The sequence below is a fragment of the Pterocles gutturalis genome, unplaced genomic scaffold, assembly GCF_000699245.1.
Source record: "Pterocles gutturalis isolate BGI_N339 unplaced genomic scaffold, ASM69924v1 scaffold7151, whole genome shotgun sequence".
In the NCBI taxonomy this organism is placed as follows: Eukaryota; Metazoa; Chordata; class Aves; order Pterocliformes; family Pteroclidae; genus Pterocles; species Pterocles gutturalis.
Window position 1 is genome coordinate 39229 of NW_010105376.1, and position 14934 is coordinate 54162.

The following is a 14934-nucleotide window of genomic DNA, read 5'->3' on the forward strand; positions in this document are numbered from 1 at the left end:
CTTCCTCGGGCACCGAGGAGATTATAGTCGTTGCTCAGCCCTGACCAGCGTCAGTGATCAGGACAGAAGCTGGTCTAACATTCCTCAGCCTGGTAACTGGGATTTTTCCCAGATATGTGAACTGTGAGAGAAAAGAGTCTCACACTGGAGGGCCTGCAATCCAGATTTTCTTATATTCAAACAAGTGCTGTAACCCCCAGCATCCCAATTTTTCACCTTTATTTACTTGTGGGCTTCTAAAACCTTCCAGCAAGGATGATATTGCACTAAAACAGGTCGCTGTCTTGCAGCTGTGAATGAACCCTAGGAACAGCTCAGGGCTTCCTCCTCCTTCACCTCCTGCTCCTCACCGTCCGTGCTGGAGACCACTGCTCCAGGCAATTACAGAAAGCGTGGGCACAATCAGTACAAAACGGTTTTGATTGAAAATTGCTGCCATGGTGAACAAAATGTTATTTGTGTTATACATGACTGGCTAAATCAAATCCGCCACAGCCATTTCCCCAGGTTATTCAGGTACCGTTTTGCATATTGATCCCAAAGCCGCTATGGTGGAGCTAATGTCTCCTCTGTTCAGACAGAACAAAACTCCGACTGTGCAGCAGACATGCAGGGCATTTAAAGGACACTTTGCTGTAAGTGAGGGTATGCTACACCTATATAATCACCACGTACGGTATAGCCACCAGCCAGTGAAGAAGTGCAAGAACTTAGGTAACGAAAAAAGCCCACACTGGAATTTTCCAGGTTCAATTTACAGCAGCACAGACTGAATTTGTTTATAACCTTCTTTGAAAGTTCTGGATTTCAAACAGGCAGTTACTAGTCACAGCATTTGCGATGATCCCCCAGGTGTTTCCACGTACCCGGCCGACACAAGTCCCCGTGCTGTTCCTTCTCACTGGCATACACCTCCATGCACCAAGCGTGATAGGCAAACGAGAACAGGTCTTCTATCTTCGAAGGAGGGCGGATGGCATTGTTCAGTCGCTTAAGCCAATCTTGACACTGCTCAAAAGTAGAGAACTGACACCTGTCCCAGAAACAAACATTTCTCTATTAATTTCCAGTAAAAGATGGCAGACAAGATAGGCTATTAAAACCTCTCTGAAAGTAAAAAGTGAGAACAAACACCTTACCGATAATTTAGTTCTGTTTCTACGTACATTCTAACACATACTAAAATGAAACCTTTAGGCATTTGTAAAGAAATACATCCTTATGAAGTCAAAATGAACTGCAAGCAGGAAGGCAATGTTCCGTGATTTTGAATAAACCAGCAGTATGCCCTGCTAGCCACGAATAAGGGAGACATTAATGCATATGCTTGCTATAAAACCAAAGACAAGATCGCTGAGTTCAGTCCGCAGCACTCCCACAATCCAGGACAGGATGTGTCCCAGCGCCTTGCTGACTGGGGGTCTCGGGTGGAAACTCACAAACCCATCACACACATTATAACTGCATTCCCGTAAACAAGAACACATTTTTCATCAGACACAGGAGAATTATCCAGTTGATTAATATACTTCATTTGAGAATAATGCTGGTATTTGAAACCTTACGTTATTTCCCTATCTCATATGCTAAGATTCTCTTTCCTGGCCTTGGTGGGAAGCCCAATGTTTTTGAAACTGAGCTGTGGCTAACATTACAGACTAACAGCCAGAGTATTCCCTGCACAGGGGAAACGGATCTTCAAAGCAGTATATTAAAACTACATTAGCTTATCTTTTCAAAGAGGCTCCCTGCCCCCTTTACAATAAAAGGGTGGAAATAAGATCAGTGATTTATTTTGCTCTGACAGATTTCTTCAAGATTTTATAGCTATAAAATATTCCCCACATATTTAGTCTCAGCGCAGCCTGTGTTCTACCGCACTCATGGTTAATGATAGCATCTGTATTCTCTAGGGCAGGATTTATTAACCCTCCCTGCAAATAGCTACAAGTCAGCCAGGGGAAGGAAAAAGACATGTCCAACTCATGAAACATGTCTGAAAAATGGCTGCGAGGAACTGCGGCCTGGAGGTGTTTATTTCTCATCAGTGACTATAAAGCAAGCTGAGAGCACTCCTGCATAATTCTCTGTTCAACATCCATGGTCAGCCAGGATACGTCGCACCCTAGAGACTTCATTTTCTTTCTAAATTTTTTTAAAGTTAGCATTTTAAATAGCTATCTTCACCTGAGCCCTATTATTCAAAACAAAACCTACTTTGCTCATGAAAAAAACAAGAACATGTTCTAAGGCTGGTATCTCAGCCCCATATTTCGTGGTTTTCCAACAGTCACTGTCACCAAGTACTGACTCTCGGAGATGCAACTTTGAATGGAAATTCATAAGGAAATGCATAAATACAAATAATTTGTATTCATTCTAGAACTGAAGAGAAATAACAAATCAATGGAGAGAGGAAGGGTGACTTTTTTAAATGTCAAGAGCTACAAGTTAAGAGGAAGTTAAATATTTAATTCAAATTAAACTAAATATTACTTCTAAAGTAAAATCAGTCCTCATCAAAATACAGCATGTCAGGAAGCAGCTGGCCTGTTCAACATTCCGAGTGCTCAGATATGACTGGGGCTCATTTCATTATACAAAAGGTACTGCCAGCAAACATTTAATCAAAAAGAAATGTTCCTTTCTCGATAATTAAAGTTTAGAGATCAAAATTAATTTCTGCGGCAGAAAAGTAGGAAATAGCTGTAGTTCAGGCTCAGTAGCTCAGAGACTCCTGGGGCAGACCGTGAAGTCTGCTGAAGGACAGACATAAATAAATCCTCCCTTCCGCATCATGCAATCTACTTTTCTGGGTTACAGAGTGGGTTGCAGACCCGGCTTTACCCTATTCCCTCACTTTCTTTTCCAGTAGGCTAACAACAAGCTGTCTTAAGGATAACACAAGCACATACCTTAACCCTCCAAACCCCAAATCTTGATTAATCGCTTTTCCAAGAAGTGTGTGTTTCAGTGGTTTTATTAGTTCTGTATCTTATAATTAATTGAAGCAATACATTAGAGCTGATTGTAAGGCAGAGAAGGCACAGTGTGAATAAAATTAAATTCAGAATGAAACAAAAATGAGACGCTTAGGCTCAGACCAAGGTTTGCTGCTATATCATATCACAGCAAGGAAAAATGCAGACCACCTTGCTCCCATCCTCTTTACAAAAATACCCAGCTATCGTATCCAAAATCAGACAAAAGAAAATCTTTTGAGGGAAAGCGAGTCCACTAAGAAAAAATGTTTCCTTAAAACATCACCGCTGTCCATAGCACGGAGAAAGCAAAGGTCCCCCCATTCGACATTGAGCCTGTTCATACCTTATAACCTTGCAGTCTTTGCAAGTCAAATGAAGTTGAAATATATCACGGCACTCAACGCTTTCTATAAGCTGCAATGGAACCTGCAATTAAAAAGATGATATAATTTTATTTCAAAGAGCACTAACACTGTAATTTCTTTATATCTCACAAGGATTTATTATAGGACTACGTGGAGTCTGAAAAGAGAGAGAAAAAACCAAAGAAAATGAAGTATAATTACTTCACCAGCTCTGAAGGATGATACCATACATCAGTAGTTTCAGCTCCGTTGCTCTGAAGTCCAAAAACCTTAAGGGATCACATGGAAACAGCCGAGAAGGCTGCAGCACTGGTGACAAACGTGAAGGTAGGACAAGCAGCAGAAACCCACACGCTCCTCTCTCATGGAAGCATATTTCTCTCTTACAGGTCCAAATCTAGGAATCTTGGGAATATAATTTTAGCTGTTGCTGTCAGAAGTGACCTGCTAAGCAAGATCCTCTAACAGAGCGCTGCAGGCTAGCTGCGTGTTGTATGGAAATACCCCATAGTTCCTCTTCAGGGAAAAACCATTTGGCGTGTTTAAATCAACAGTCGTGGTCAGAGCAGCCAAGCTGAATCATTCCTTTTTAAAGGTGTAGTTACATGCTCTTATCTTTTATGGCACATGTAACTAGCAGAAGCTTGCTCAGGCAAAACATGTAAGTACATGCAAATACCTCTAAAGGCAAGACAAAAATCACATGATGAAAATATGAGTTTTCCTTAATAGTTTTGGACCTTTACCTGAGGCAGGCAAATGTACGTTATTGCCTTAAATAAAAGTTAGTACTCAACTATCTCATACATAACTGTCCCAATTCCAAACACAGAATTTAGCTAACACCTGAGATAAACAGGAATTGTAAAACTGTTTGAAATTTTTATTAGATTATATTGAGCATTCCCCAAGGCAATAAAACCTCCGCCATCGAGATCCTTCGATAGCAAGGCTATCAGAGAATCACTCAAATACTCCGTTAGCTTCTTTGCCATCAGAGGAGCTGATCCAGCAGTTTCAGTTCTGGTGTGGGGCTCACAGGACGTGGCTGTAAGCCCCAGCTCTGCCAGTGCCTTTCCATACGACTCTGGGCAAGTCCTTGAAGGTCAGCTCCAATCACAGATCTGGGGTGAGGAATCAAGACAGCTTCTCCTCAGGCATCACAGAGCTCAGTTCCTGACTTCAGGGGAGTGAAAAAAGGGAATGGAACTAAAAACAGGAGGCAAGGGAAATGCAAACTGTGTGAGAACTTACTTCGAGTGTGAAGAGGCCTAGAGAAAGCCGATAGTAAATGCTGTGCACAGGAGAGTGATCAACACTCAAATGTCTCTTGGGAAGACAGGCACAGAGCTCACAGCTTCCCTGCCAACTCGAGAGTCAAGAGTCTGGAGTCCTCTTATGAATGCAAAAGTTCAAATAACTCCCTGGAGCTCACAGTCCCCGGAACACAGCAGGCAGGTGGTGTCTTAGCACCCAGCCACAGCCAAGCAGCAGCGCTGGACTCTCCTTACACCAGCCCTCATCTCCCACCACCGGCAGGGCTGGTACAGGTGAGTTACTCTTTCTTACTTTTGTTGCAATGGGGCCGTTAAAGAACAGAACATTCATGCACAAGGAGACCAGACAAGACGGTGTCTGACTTGGCAGCCCAGCAGTTTGGGTATTCAAGTACAGCTGGAACGCGAATTTTGGCCCATGTTTTCTGTATTGCTACTACTTTAAGAATAGAATAGAATAGAATAGAATAGAATAGAATAGAATAGAATAGAAGAGAATCACTAGGGTTGGAAAAGACCTCAAGGATCACCAAATCCAACCGTCAACCCACACCACCTAACCCACTAAACCAAACTAATATAAAGTACTGTCTTGGTGTCAGGACCACCACCACCACGTGGTCGCAACACCGCCTCCCCCCCCCACTCCTCTCCCGGGAGGATGGGGGCAAATAAGAAAAAGTGGAACCTCCTGAGTTGAGATAACGACAGATTTTTAATAATACCACACGAGGAAAGCAAAAGAAAGAAGAATATAACAATAAGACAAGATATAGAGTACAATGGAAACACTGATACAATGAAAATCTCACCACCACGAGCTTCACAAAAGAGACCCCTCTCCCGGCTAGCTTCCCCTTATATCCCGGGCATGACGTCAGCATGGTATCGAATATCCGGCTATGCCCAACTCCCAGCTTCTGCGAAGAATTAACCCTATCCCAGCTGGACCCAGGACAAGTACATATTAGCAACATGAAGGGGCATCTGAACCAAGGATTCTCTCCTCTAAGTCCCCTCTTTATTTGCCATCACTAAGCTCAAACTCAGTCAGCCGCAGAGAGCACGTACAGGGGAGATGCTGGCAGACTGAGCTGCCCATGTAAGTATTTAAATACATTACAGACAAACAGATCAGATGTACTGCTGCTACAGTTAATCGTTTTATTTTAACTGCTGATTTCTTCCACACCTTCTCCTACTTGATTCTAGTCTGCAAGGTAGATAAAACTATCACAAGAGTTTATCTAACAAATTAAGAGACTAACAGACTCAGAGGAGAATCTTCCGCACTTTCTTTCCAACTGGACAGCATCACGTGCACCCAATAAATTATTTAAATCGACCACTGACTTACATGGCACCACATGGAAAGTAAGGTACCTTTCACCAGCAAAATTATTTCAGACTCTAGAAGACTGGCTTTTTCAGTCAAATGCTGCTTTCTGTTAATATTCTTTTTTTCCCCCAAGCCCTCTTTTACTGCATTTCTTCCCATGCCCATCTTCATTTAAGCCGCTCTCCACACTGCTCTCTCCTCCTACCAGTCTGGTTCTGGCACCTCGTCCTCCTGTCTGCACTCTAAAGACACACTAAGTATTCTTCTACTCCTGCATTATTTTTAATTTCCTTCTTTCAAAGTCACTCTTTGTTCTATACCCTTTCAACTCCCCCTCTGCTCAACAGCCATTCTTTTTTCTCTTGACAGTCTACATGTAGCTCACCATCTATTTCCTTAGAATCTGCAATTTTTTTCTTCAGGGCAACCTTCATATCAATCTTTTGCATTTTCTTCTCCAGTCATAAAAATCTGTCCTCTGATCCTCCCACACTCTCAATCTCCTTTCTGTCCACTGATAACCTTCCATTTCCATTGTTATGATTTTCAGGCTGATGCATAGAGCAAGTCGGTGCAGTTAGCTAGCTCTCGAAAGAGCCATCAATTCCATCTGCAGGCACTTCACCATATAATAATAGCTATCGAAGTAAAACAGCGGAGAAGAAATCATTTTTGCTTTCATAAGAATGAACATGCACTGTTATCCAAGGCCAATCATATTGCATTAGAGGGAGTACGAGAGCACCGTGCTCTTGCAGTACATCTCTTTGACTGTCTCTTCTTTAAAATTATCTCATTTCAAACACCAGCAACATTCTACAACTCAAACTTTTTCTTTTCTTTTTTTTTATTATAAGTACTGGAACTGTCTGTTATCTAGCAGCAGTACAAGATATATTTAGAGAAAAATCTCTCTGTATTTAGAAAAAGCCCAAGTTCTGTTTACACCACTGAACCAACCCATGCCATGGCTCAGTCCTTGACCCCAACGGCGAGTGGGACGCAGCGGAGCACGGCTAGGCTGCTGCGCACCAGCCCCTTCACCAGTGACCGTGCTGCATCCCCTACCCTGCGTCCCATTTGGCAAGAGTCTCTCTTGGGTACCCTGTGGCAGCCAGGCGCCGTGAGCTGAAATTAGTATTTTCTTCTTGTTTTCCCAGCTCAGAGCCTGAAATAACATCTGGGTTACCAATAACAGACTGGTTACTGGCCAAGGTGATGTGCTGTGCGTCCTGAGCATGGTATAACACAACGTATGGAGGAACCGAGGATGTGAGGTCAGCTCAGAAGGTCTTCGAGGACTCTCCTAGATGGAAGGAATCAAATCCCTCCAGGTATGATCTCATTCATATAACCTACAAGGAGTACCTGGAGGAAATTTTGCTTTTGATTACAACTAAATACACTTATCTCCTCTCTACTTTTGCTATTAACATGCACACAGCGTGAACAACCAGAGGATCAGAACCTGAGAACAAAACAAGGACCAAGCTATTGTTCAGCACAGATGAACCGCAACTGTGCTACTGGTGTAAGCCAGGGAAGATCCCAAACCAACCGGTTTTCCACGCAAGGCAAAGCTCATACTAAAACTCATTTACTCACCAAGACCAAAAGTCTCCCTCATCTTGCCAGTACGACTGGGGTTTTTTACTGTGTCCAAAATCTACTATCTGAAAGAGGCTACATACAAGTCCGTGGTTTCATAAACTACACTAAAATTTCAGTTCTCCTGTAAATGTAATTAGCATACAGGGAGAAAATGATTAGACAGAAACACTCAGCTGCTGCAAAGTTTGAAATTTTCTTAAGGAAAGCCAATCAGTAGAGATCAGCCTGGGAACCAAGCTTCCCATGTGCACCGAGAGATCACTGTTGAGTCTGCATTTTTATCCCAGGGATAAATGTAAGTCAACACTTTTGAATGCCATAATCCCTCCAATTTATGCATGGTCTACTGGAACTTTTGTTTCGCATTTAAAACACCATGTTGCTATTATTACTGTGATCTAGGAAATTAGCCATGGAGAAGATCGATGCATACAGCTGCTTTCTGCAGTGTTGCAATGTGAGCATTACCAACTTTTAAATGTATTTCTTTTCAAGCACAGGAGCAGCAAATGATCCAGCAGCACTGTGCTGCTTACCGAGGTTTCACACGCATCGTTTGGACAGCCAGGCTATTGAATTGTAAACAGAAAGAGAACAGTGAGGTTAAAAAAACCAAAGACCAGGAATCTATTTTTAACTGGAATCCATTTCCTTCATGCAGTTGACTCTGCTAAGGGTTAAGAAGGTGACATGCCTACTGCTTTCTCTGGAGAACCATTTCTACCATGAGAATATCCCGCCTACTTCAAGAGGAGATGCCTGCACAGAACAGCTGCACGCTCCGACACGGGGAATTAATTTGTTTTACGAGTACCATAACACAGATATTTGCTAAGAATCCTCTTTCTTACACAGGAATACTTCTCTCCGCTGAGGTGACAAGGTTGTTAGTGTGCCTGGAGTTCATCAGGATAGTGATTCTTAGGAAAATCATTAAAAACAAAAACAAACCCAACTCCTAACATTAGTAAACATTTATACATTTTTAAAAAGGTCTTACAGGTGTTTTTTGAACAGCTCTAGCAATATAAGAACAGTAGGAAAGAATCAAGATGAACACAATCAGAAAGCACTTAGTGAAGATTTAATTTATAAAATCACCATCAGATTAATAATTTTGATCAACAATAACCAAAGTGGTTATTATTCCAAAATTTAACAATCTAAAAATGGTTCCTAATTATTGCAAGTACCTTTTACGCCCACAGCTATTCCCAATCCTGTCTGCCTTGGATTCCAGTGGAGTTCATCCTGAGCCATTAGTGAAGGTCATATGTGGTTAGAGAAGAAGAATCTGTATTCTGCTCCACCTCATACACTATCCCACAGAATCTTTCTGGTTAATGATGACATCTGAAGCAGGACTAACAACCTTGGAGCTATCCAGCTACTCACGATCAGTCCATCTGACATGCAACCATTTTTAAGAATGGATCCTTAAAGCTCTTTAAATAAACACGTAGGCACCTGAAGATGAGGTCCAGCTCACAGATCTCTTACAACAATGACTGTACTCACACTACCCAACTCCAGGCACGTAACCTGAATAGCTGGACCTACTCCCACCTTTTGAAGCTCCAAGCAAGGCACAAATCTAGCTGAGGTGCTCCAAACAGCCCTTTGTTAAACCTTTGCTTTCTCTACTGAGTATATAGAGAGCTGAGAGAGAACAAATGGCCAGCAGCCAGCTGTAAAGAGAACATAAAGTTGAGTGATGTGAAGGTTCCTTATGAAGCCCGATTTTCAGAGGTGCCAAGTCATCTTTTAATGCCTAAATATGTATCTGTTCTCCCTGAAAAATGTGATTTGAACATCATAAAGAGATTTTTCATTACCACCAACCTTAAACGGCAGGATCACTGTACCTTTATCCTCAATTCCCTCACTTGGATTGAGTTCAGAATACCTGTATTGCCATAGTAGCAGGAATAACACTTACATTCACAACAGATTCCTTGAATTTGATGTGAAGCCTGTAATTAGAAAGTGCAATGATGGCATCCTCTGCTCGTCCTACGTACTCCGTGCTCTCACCATGAAGTTCAATGAACGGGACCTTCAGTATGGGGGAAAAAAAAGTCTTTCAGAAACCCTTTACCAAAAATATGTACCTCCTGTAAGCATACACTCAAGCACACATCATAAAATCAAAATGAAACACTGCCAAGAATTCAGCCTAGCTATTACTGCTAAGAAGGAAAGTCTTGGGTAGGGTTGGTTCAGAGGTTAATTGTAGCCTTTTGGTAAAATGATTCCTCATTTTCTCTTAATTTTCCCAAGTAGAAAGTGCTTGGTCAGGGATAACAATGAATTTTAATGAAAAGTCTGAGCAAAATGTCCTCACATTTTGGCAAACAGTCTGACCAACCCCTTGATTTATGCTCTCGCTCCTTAGTAAGGAGAGGAGCATTTCCATAATGGTATTAAATTCATCCTAAAGTAGGCAAATATTTAAGACGGATAATCTTCTATGCCATTGATCCCCAATATTCACTAGGCAAGCCCAGGTAACCAGCTTAGACTGGATACCCGAATGCTATACAGTTGAAGTCAGTTGGACAAATCATACTTTTTGCTTCCTATTTCTCACTGCAAACCTGGAAATGCACGACATGCTGCTGTTTTATAAAATCAGCAAACCTGCAGTCGTATTACACTGCACAAAAAAATGGCAACTGTTTAATTAAAAATCTGACTTAGGCCCAGTTCAGCTGAGCTGGGTAAAAAGAGTAAATGCTCAACTTGGAAATAATCTGGTTTTACACCAGCTTAGCTTAAATCAATTAAAAATATTTTCTATTAAAATGAACCAAACTACCTCTTCAGTTGATGTAAGAGTGTCTACATGGATAAATCATTTGGATTAAAATGATTTCAAAAGGAACTTTAGAAAACTCAGAAACCAAAAAATATCCATTTTGTGCAGCGTAAGACTTTTGGCTTCTCACTAACAAGAAGTAACGGTGGAATTTGACTAGCTTAGTGTTATTTAAAAAAAATAAAAGTTCTAAACTACGGAATAAAACCTAGCACTTGAAATGACTCCACAAGCAATGGCTATATTTTTCAGACAGTAAGGAATCTCTTGTAATATAACGCACAAGTTCTCTGTCCTACCAACAGTACATAAGTATTTAAAAATAAAATGTGTTTCTCCTATTACTGTGCTCAACTGCAAATGAAAATTCTACGGAAGAGGCCAGAGAGTACATAACTCAACGAGACATTGTGATCTTAACTGGCAAGGAGCAGCGTGGTGATTACCTGAAGGTTCTCATCCTCTCGGATCAGCTGCTTCCTGGGAAAAATCTGATTAGCCTGGATGCATTCAAGGCTGTGCTGAGTCTCTTCATCCTGAGAACCAAAGCGTTGCAGTTAACTTCAGCACTGCCACTCGCTGCCTTCCTCAGCACACAGCATGCTATCAGCGAAACGCTCAAACAGGATGAAGGGTTTAGAGAACTCAGGTATCGGTAACTTAAAGTTACTGAACTTTCAAAGACAAGCACTCCAACAACTGAATATGGTATTAGAAACAGGTTTCCTTCCTGCAGCCTGATCAATAAAGTCCTTAAAAAAGAGACAGACTTGTAATAGTATTAGGAAAAAAGCATTAGTCCAGCCTAGCCTAGCACTGCACTTAAAATTCATCAGCCCCCCACATAAACACGAATTCTCTAATGTTTTTCAGATTTTAGCCTATTCTGCTCCATAATAAACCCTACAAACCCCTTTCGCTTACCATGACAGGCCCTGGATAGGAGGAGAAATCCTCGTCTTTACTCACAATACTCTGAGGCTCTTCTTCACTTATTATTAAAATCTAGAAAACCAGAAAAACATAACGATGAAGTTCAATTCACACTCTTTTGGCAAATAAACACAAATTAACTGAGAATTCAGCTGTTAGGAAACTGCAAGCAAACAGTAATTATGAAAAGATTAAATCCATATAAACTGACTCTCCTGAGAGACAAAATCGTTTCAAAATGTGTCCGGCTCCTTCTGTTCAATTTGAAAAATCACCTTTGAATGCACTGCTGGGAGAATAACCATCTGAATGCAGCAATTAGACTAATGTTTATAGAACTGAAATTAAAACACGTTCATCTTTCGAGATGGCCCTGCATTTTCTCCCAAGTCATTTGCAGATGGCGATTCACAAACACACAGGTTATAAAACCAAAGGGATCACTGTGACCATCGAGTCTGACCGGTTGTGTAACACGGGTTGTCAGATCCTCCTGAAGCAATCTTGTTTCAGCTTTGGCACAGGAATTAGAATTCATGTATGGATAAAATTCCTCATTGTATAGTTATGGCTCATTTTCTACATCCATGGATGTATGAAAACATCCATTTTCTTGCACTGACCTTTCCAAGAGCTCGAGGTCACTGTACTCTAGCAACTTGCTTTATCCACGATCTAACAATCCCCTCATCTTTTATCATCTGCAAATATTCTGGAAATATTAAAGAGCATACACTCTTGAAATTTATGCAATTGGCCCCATTGGGAACTTCATGATTGAAGTGAATATAGAAGTTACAAATTGATTTTGAGATTTATCTTACATTCAATTCTTTAAATTCAGGTTGGTTCTTCCCTTTTTTAAAAAAAATTATTTATTCAGGTATTTTACGGGTTTGGCAGCCTACAGCACATAAAAGATAAAAATGAAAATATATCAGTCGAGTTCAGTCGGTTCTCAGTTTATATGTCACCGTGCTTATAAACATATTTCAAATTATCAGTGTTGTGGTTGACAGAAAACCACTCCGAAGGCAGTGGCTCACAAGCACAGTACCGCTGCAGGAAGCACGAACGCCATCCCGTATATCGTACAGAATATTTACAGAGGGGAAAGGAGCAGCAGATGCACAGATTCTGAAACGAAACCTTCTCATTCTCTAAAACTGATCAATGAGAAGAAAGCATCACACAGGCCCCAAAACCTCCGTTAAATGGGAACATCACGATAAACAAAATGCCTTCGTATCCCCAGAGCAGGGGAAAACCAGCATATAAAAGCTTTAAGTTGGTTCAAAACTGCGCAGCTTGCAGAAGAGGACATGTATGTGTGTGTATATCTAGATAAAGGACGAAATGATAAGCAGAATGGAGCTGGAACTGCCACTAATTCACTAACAATTAATGCAAAAAGTAGATACAAACCCCCCATTTTAACCAACAAGAAAAACAAAAGCTAGAAGATGTGACAGAAGTCGGAATCTATCAGCTATGGAAACTGATAAGGAAAAAGAAAACAGCACAGAAATTGCCACGCCTGCAAGAACAATGGAGAGGAGGAATTCTTTTAAGTTCTCAGAAATGAAGGAAATCTAGAAACGCTATCTACCAACAGCAAGATGAAGATAGTGTTATTGTTAATAGTGGTTCAGAAAGGCAGAATTAATGTTTTTGTTTCAAAAGCAGGAGAAGAAAGATGGTTCATAGGTAACCCATGCTGTAAATGCAGAGAATATTCAAAAAATCACAATATTTAAAGCTGAAAAGGCCATAAATTCATCAGGATTGATCTTTAGTATATCAGAGGCCAGAACCTTCCAGCCCCCCTGTTCAGAACAAGAGCTTGTGCTTGATTCCAGCATGACTTGCTGTTTTCCATACGTTGTGTTGGGGTATGCTTATCTCCCAAAACCACGTCCACTCTTGACTTGAAGATACCAAGAAAGGAGGGGTTCAGCCGCTCTCTCAAATCCCTCTGGTTTCAGCTTCCAACCTTTGGTTCTCACCCTATGTTTTTCAGATTACGTGATGCACCACTCTCCTTGATCTCCAAGATGTAAAAAATGAGCCTCCTGCTCAATCCAATCAAAATGAGATGGCTGGCAAAGCAAGAGGATTACTTGCCCAATCAACCTCTATCTTCCAGTTCATCCGTCACGAGAGGCGCAGACTGCGTTAACTTTGCAGGATATCCTGATATAATGAAGACTAATAACTCAAAAAAAGATGGGTTTAAAAACTGTAAGGTTTACACAGATCTCCTCCATCCTTAAAACACCGATACGCTTACGCATTGAGCTGTCGGGCCTACAGCCAGCCAGGAGAGCGGTGCAGAGCAAGGGCACATCGATAGGAACGCTTCTTGAGGAGGACATCTCGGGTACCGCTTCCGCAGGCTGCTGGAGGCAGGCTGTCGGCACGACTGCCTTCTGCTACCAGCTCCCTCTTCACCAGCACCAATTCTGCTCTTCCAGAACAGCAGCTGCTGTTAGAGTCGTTAAGACCAAACATTTCCAGACCGATTCATCTAGACAATTCATGTACAACTGACCAAAGCTTTAAGCATTAAAGTAAAGCTTTCTGAATAGAAGAAAGACCTTGCTATTTCAGAAAATTCCTTCAGCTTCAAGCACAAAGAAACATCGCCCTAATTAAAAAGCTGAGCTTTATTACAAACCTAAAGCATGCTTGGTATCACTCATCAAAAGTTTTAAACTATTAGGCACTGCGCTGTAGCAAAATTGTTCTTGTCTACTTCAGATAGATTAGATATATTTATTTTTAAGGTTTACTGTATAACCATCTACATATTAATACAAACAGTATTAGCTTAGAAAATCAGGTTTTTTAAAATTTCTTACAGCTTGGCTCCTAAAACCAAGCATAAACACTCCCCAGAAACTATTCAAATTACTGCAGAACAAGTTTCTTATTCCAATTGCTGCATTCAGCTGTAAAACAGCTTCTGTTACAACACTGGGGCTTTTTACATGAATGTGAGAATGCTCCTTTTTCGAGCAAATTTTGGGAAAGCTGGGTGGAAAAAATACGGCAGTTTGAGCTTTAATCAGGATGATCAGATATAAACTGTGATGCTGCCAAGATAAACAATCCAAGAACTTATAAGACTGGTTCTAAAATAAATAGTTTGCACGCTCACCCTGCTTCTAGGTATCAGTGAAATGCTTCATCAACTTAACTGCCCCAAGACAAAAATACTTCTAAAAAATGCTGGCAAAAATAGCACAGAACATTAAATGACTAGAATGAAGTTAGCTGATCTGATGGACAGTGAATATACCGACAGAAATAACTCATTTCCCATCATGTCAACAAGCTGATCCCACTCCATTTATGATCTCCTGATCACTGGATCGAGCACAGGGGAAAGGAAATACACGACTGGGACCGGGGACAGGGACCACACGCTATTGTCAGTAGCAGCCCATGCTGAGGCGGTGTGAATTAACTCGCAAACCACCCCTTCCATCTCTATTTCTTTCCATACCAACGCTTTCTGATCCAGTGCCATCTGTACGCTCAGCAAACTCTTCCAGGTTGGTCATGTGAACAGAAAAAGGATGACAGTGGGTGTGTGACACTGAGC

The 14934-nt window shown here is 41.2% G+C and overlaps 1 protein-coding gene across 1 annotated transcript in view; it reads right to left on the minus strand.

The window, feature by feature from the left end:
* The window catches only part of MTMR3 (myotubularin related protein 3), a 42593-nt gene extending 30185 nt beyond the window's left edge, over window positions 1-12408 (minus strand). The window contains 7 exon segments of the mRNA XM_010087366.1: window positions 867-1033; window positions 3328-3410; window positions 8113-8145; window positions 9516-9632; window positions 10841-10930; window positions 11319-11399; window positions 12385-12408. Coding sequence (XP_010085668.1) covers window positions 867-1033; window positions 3328-3410; window positions 8113-8145; window positions 9516-9632; window positions 10841-10930; window positions 11319-11399; window positions 12385-12408 — 595 coding nt within the window.
* Between the last annotated feature and the right edge of the window lie 2526 nt (window positions 12409-14934).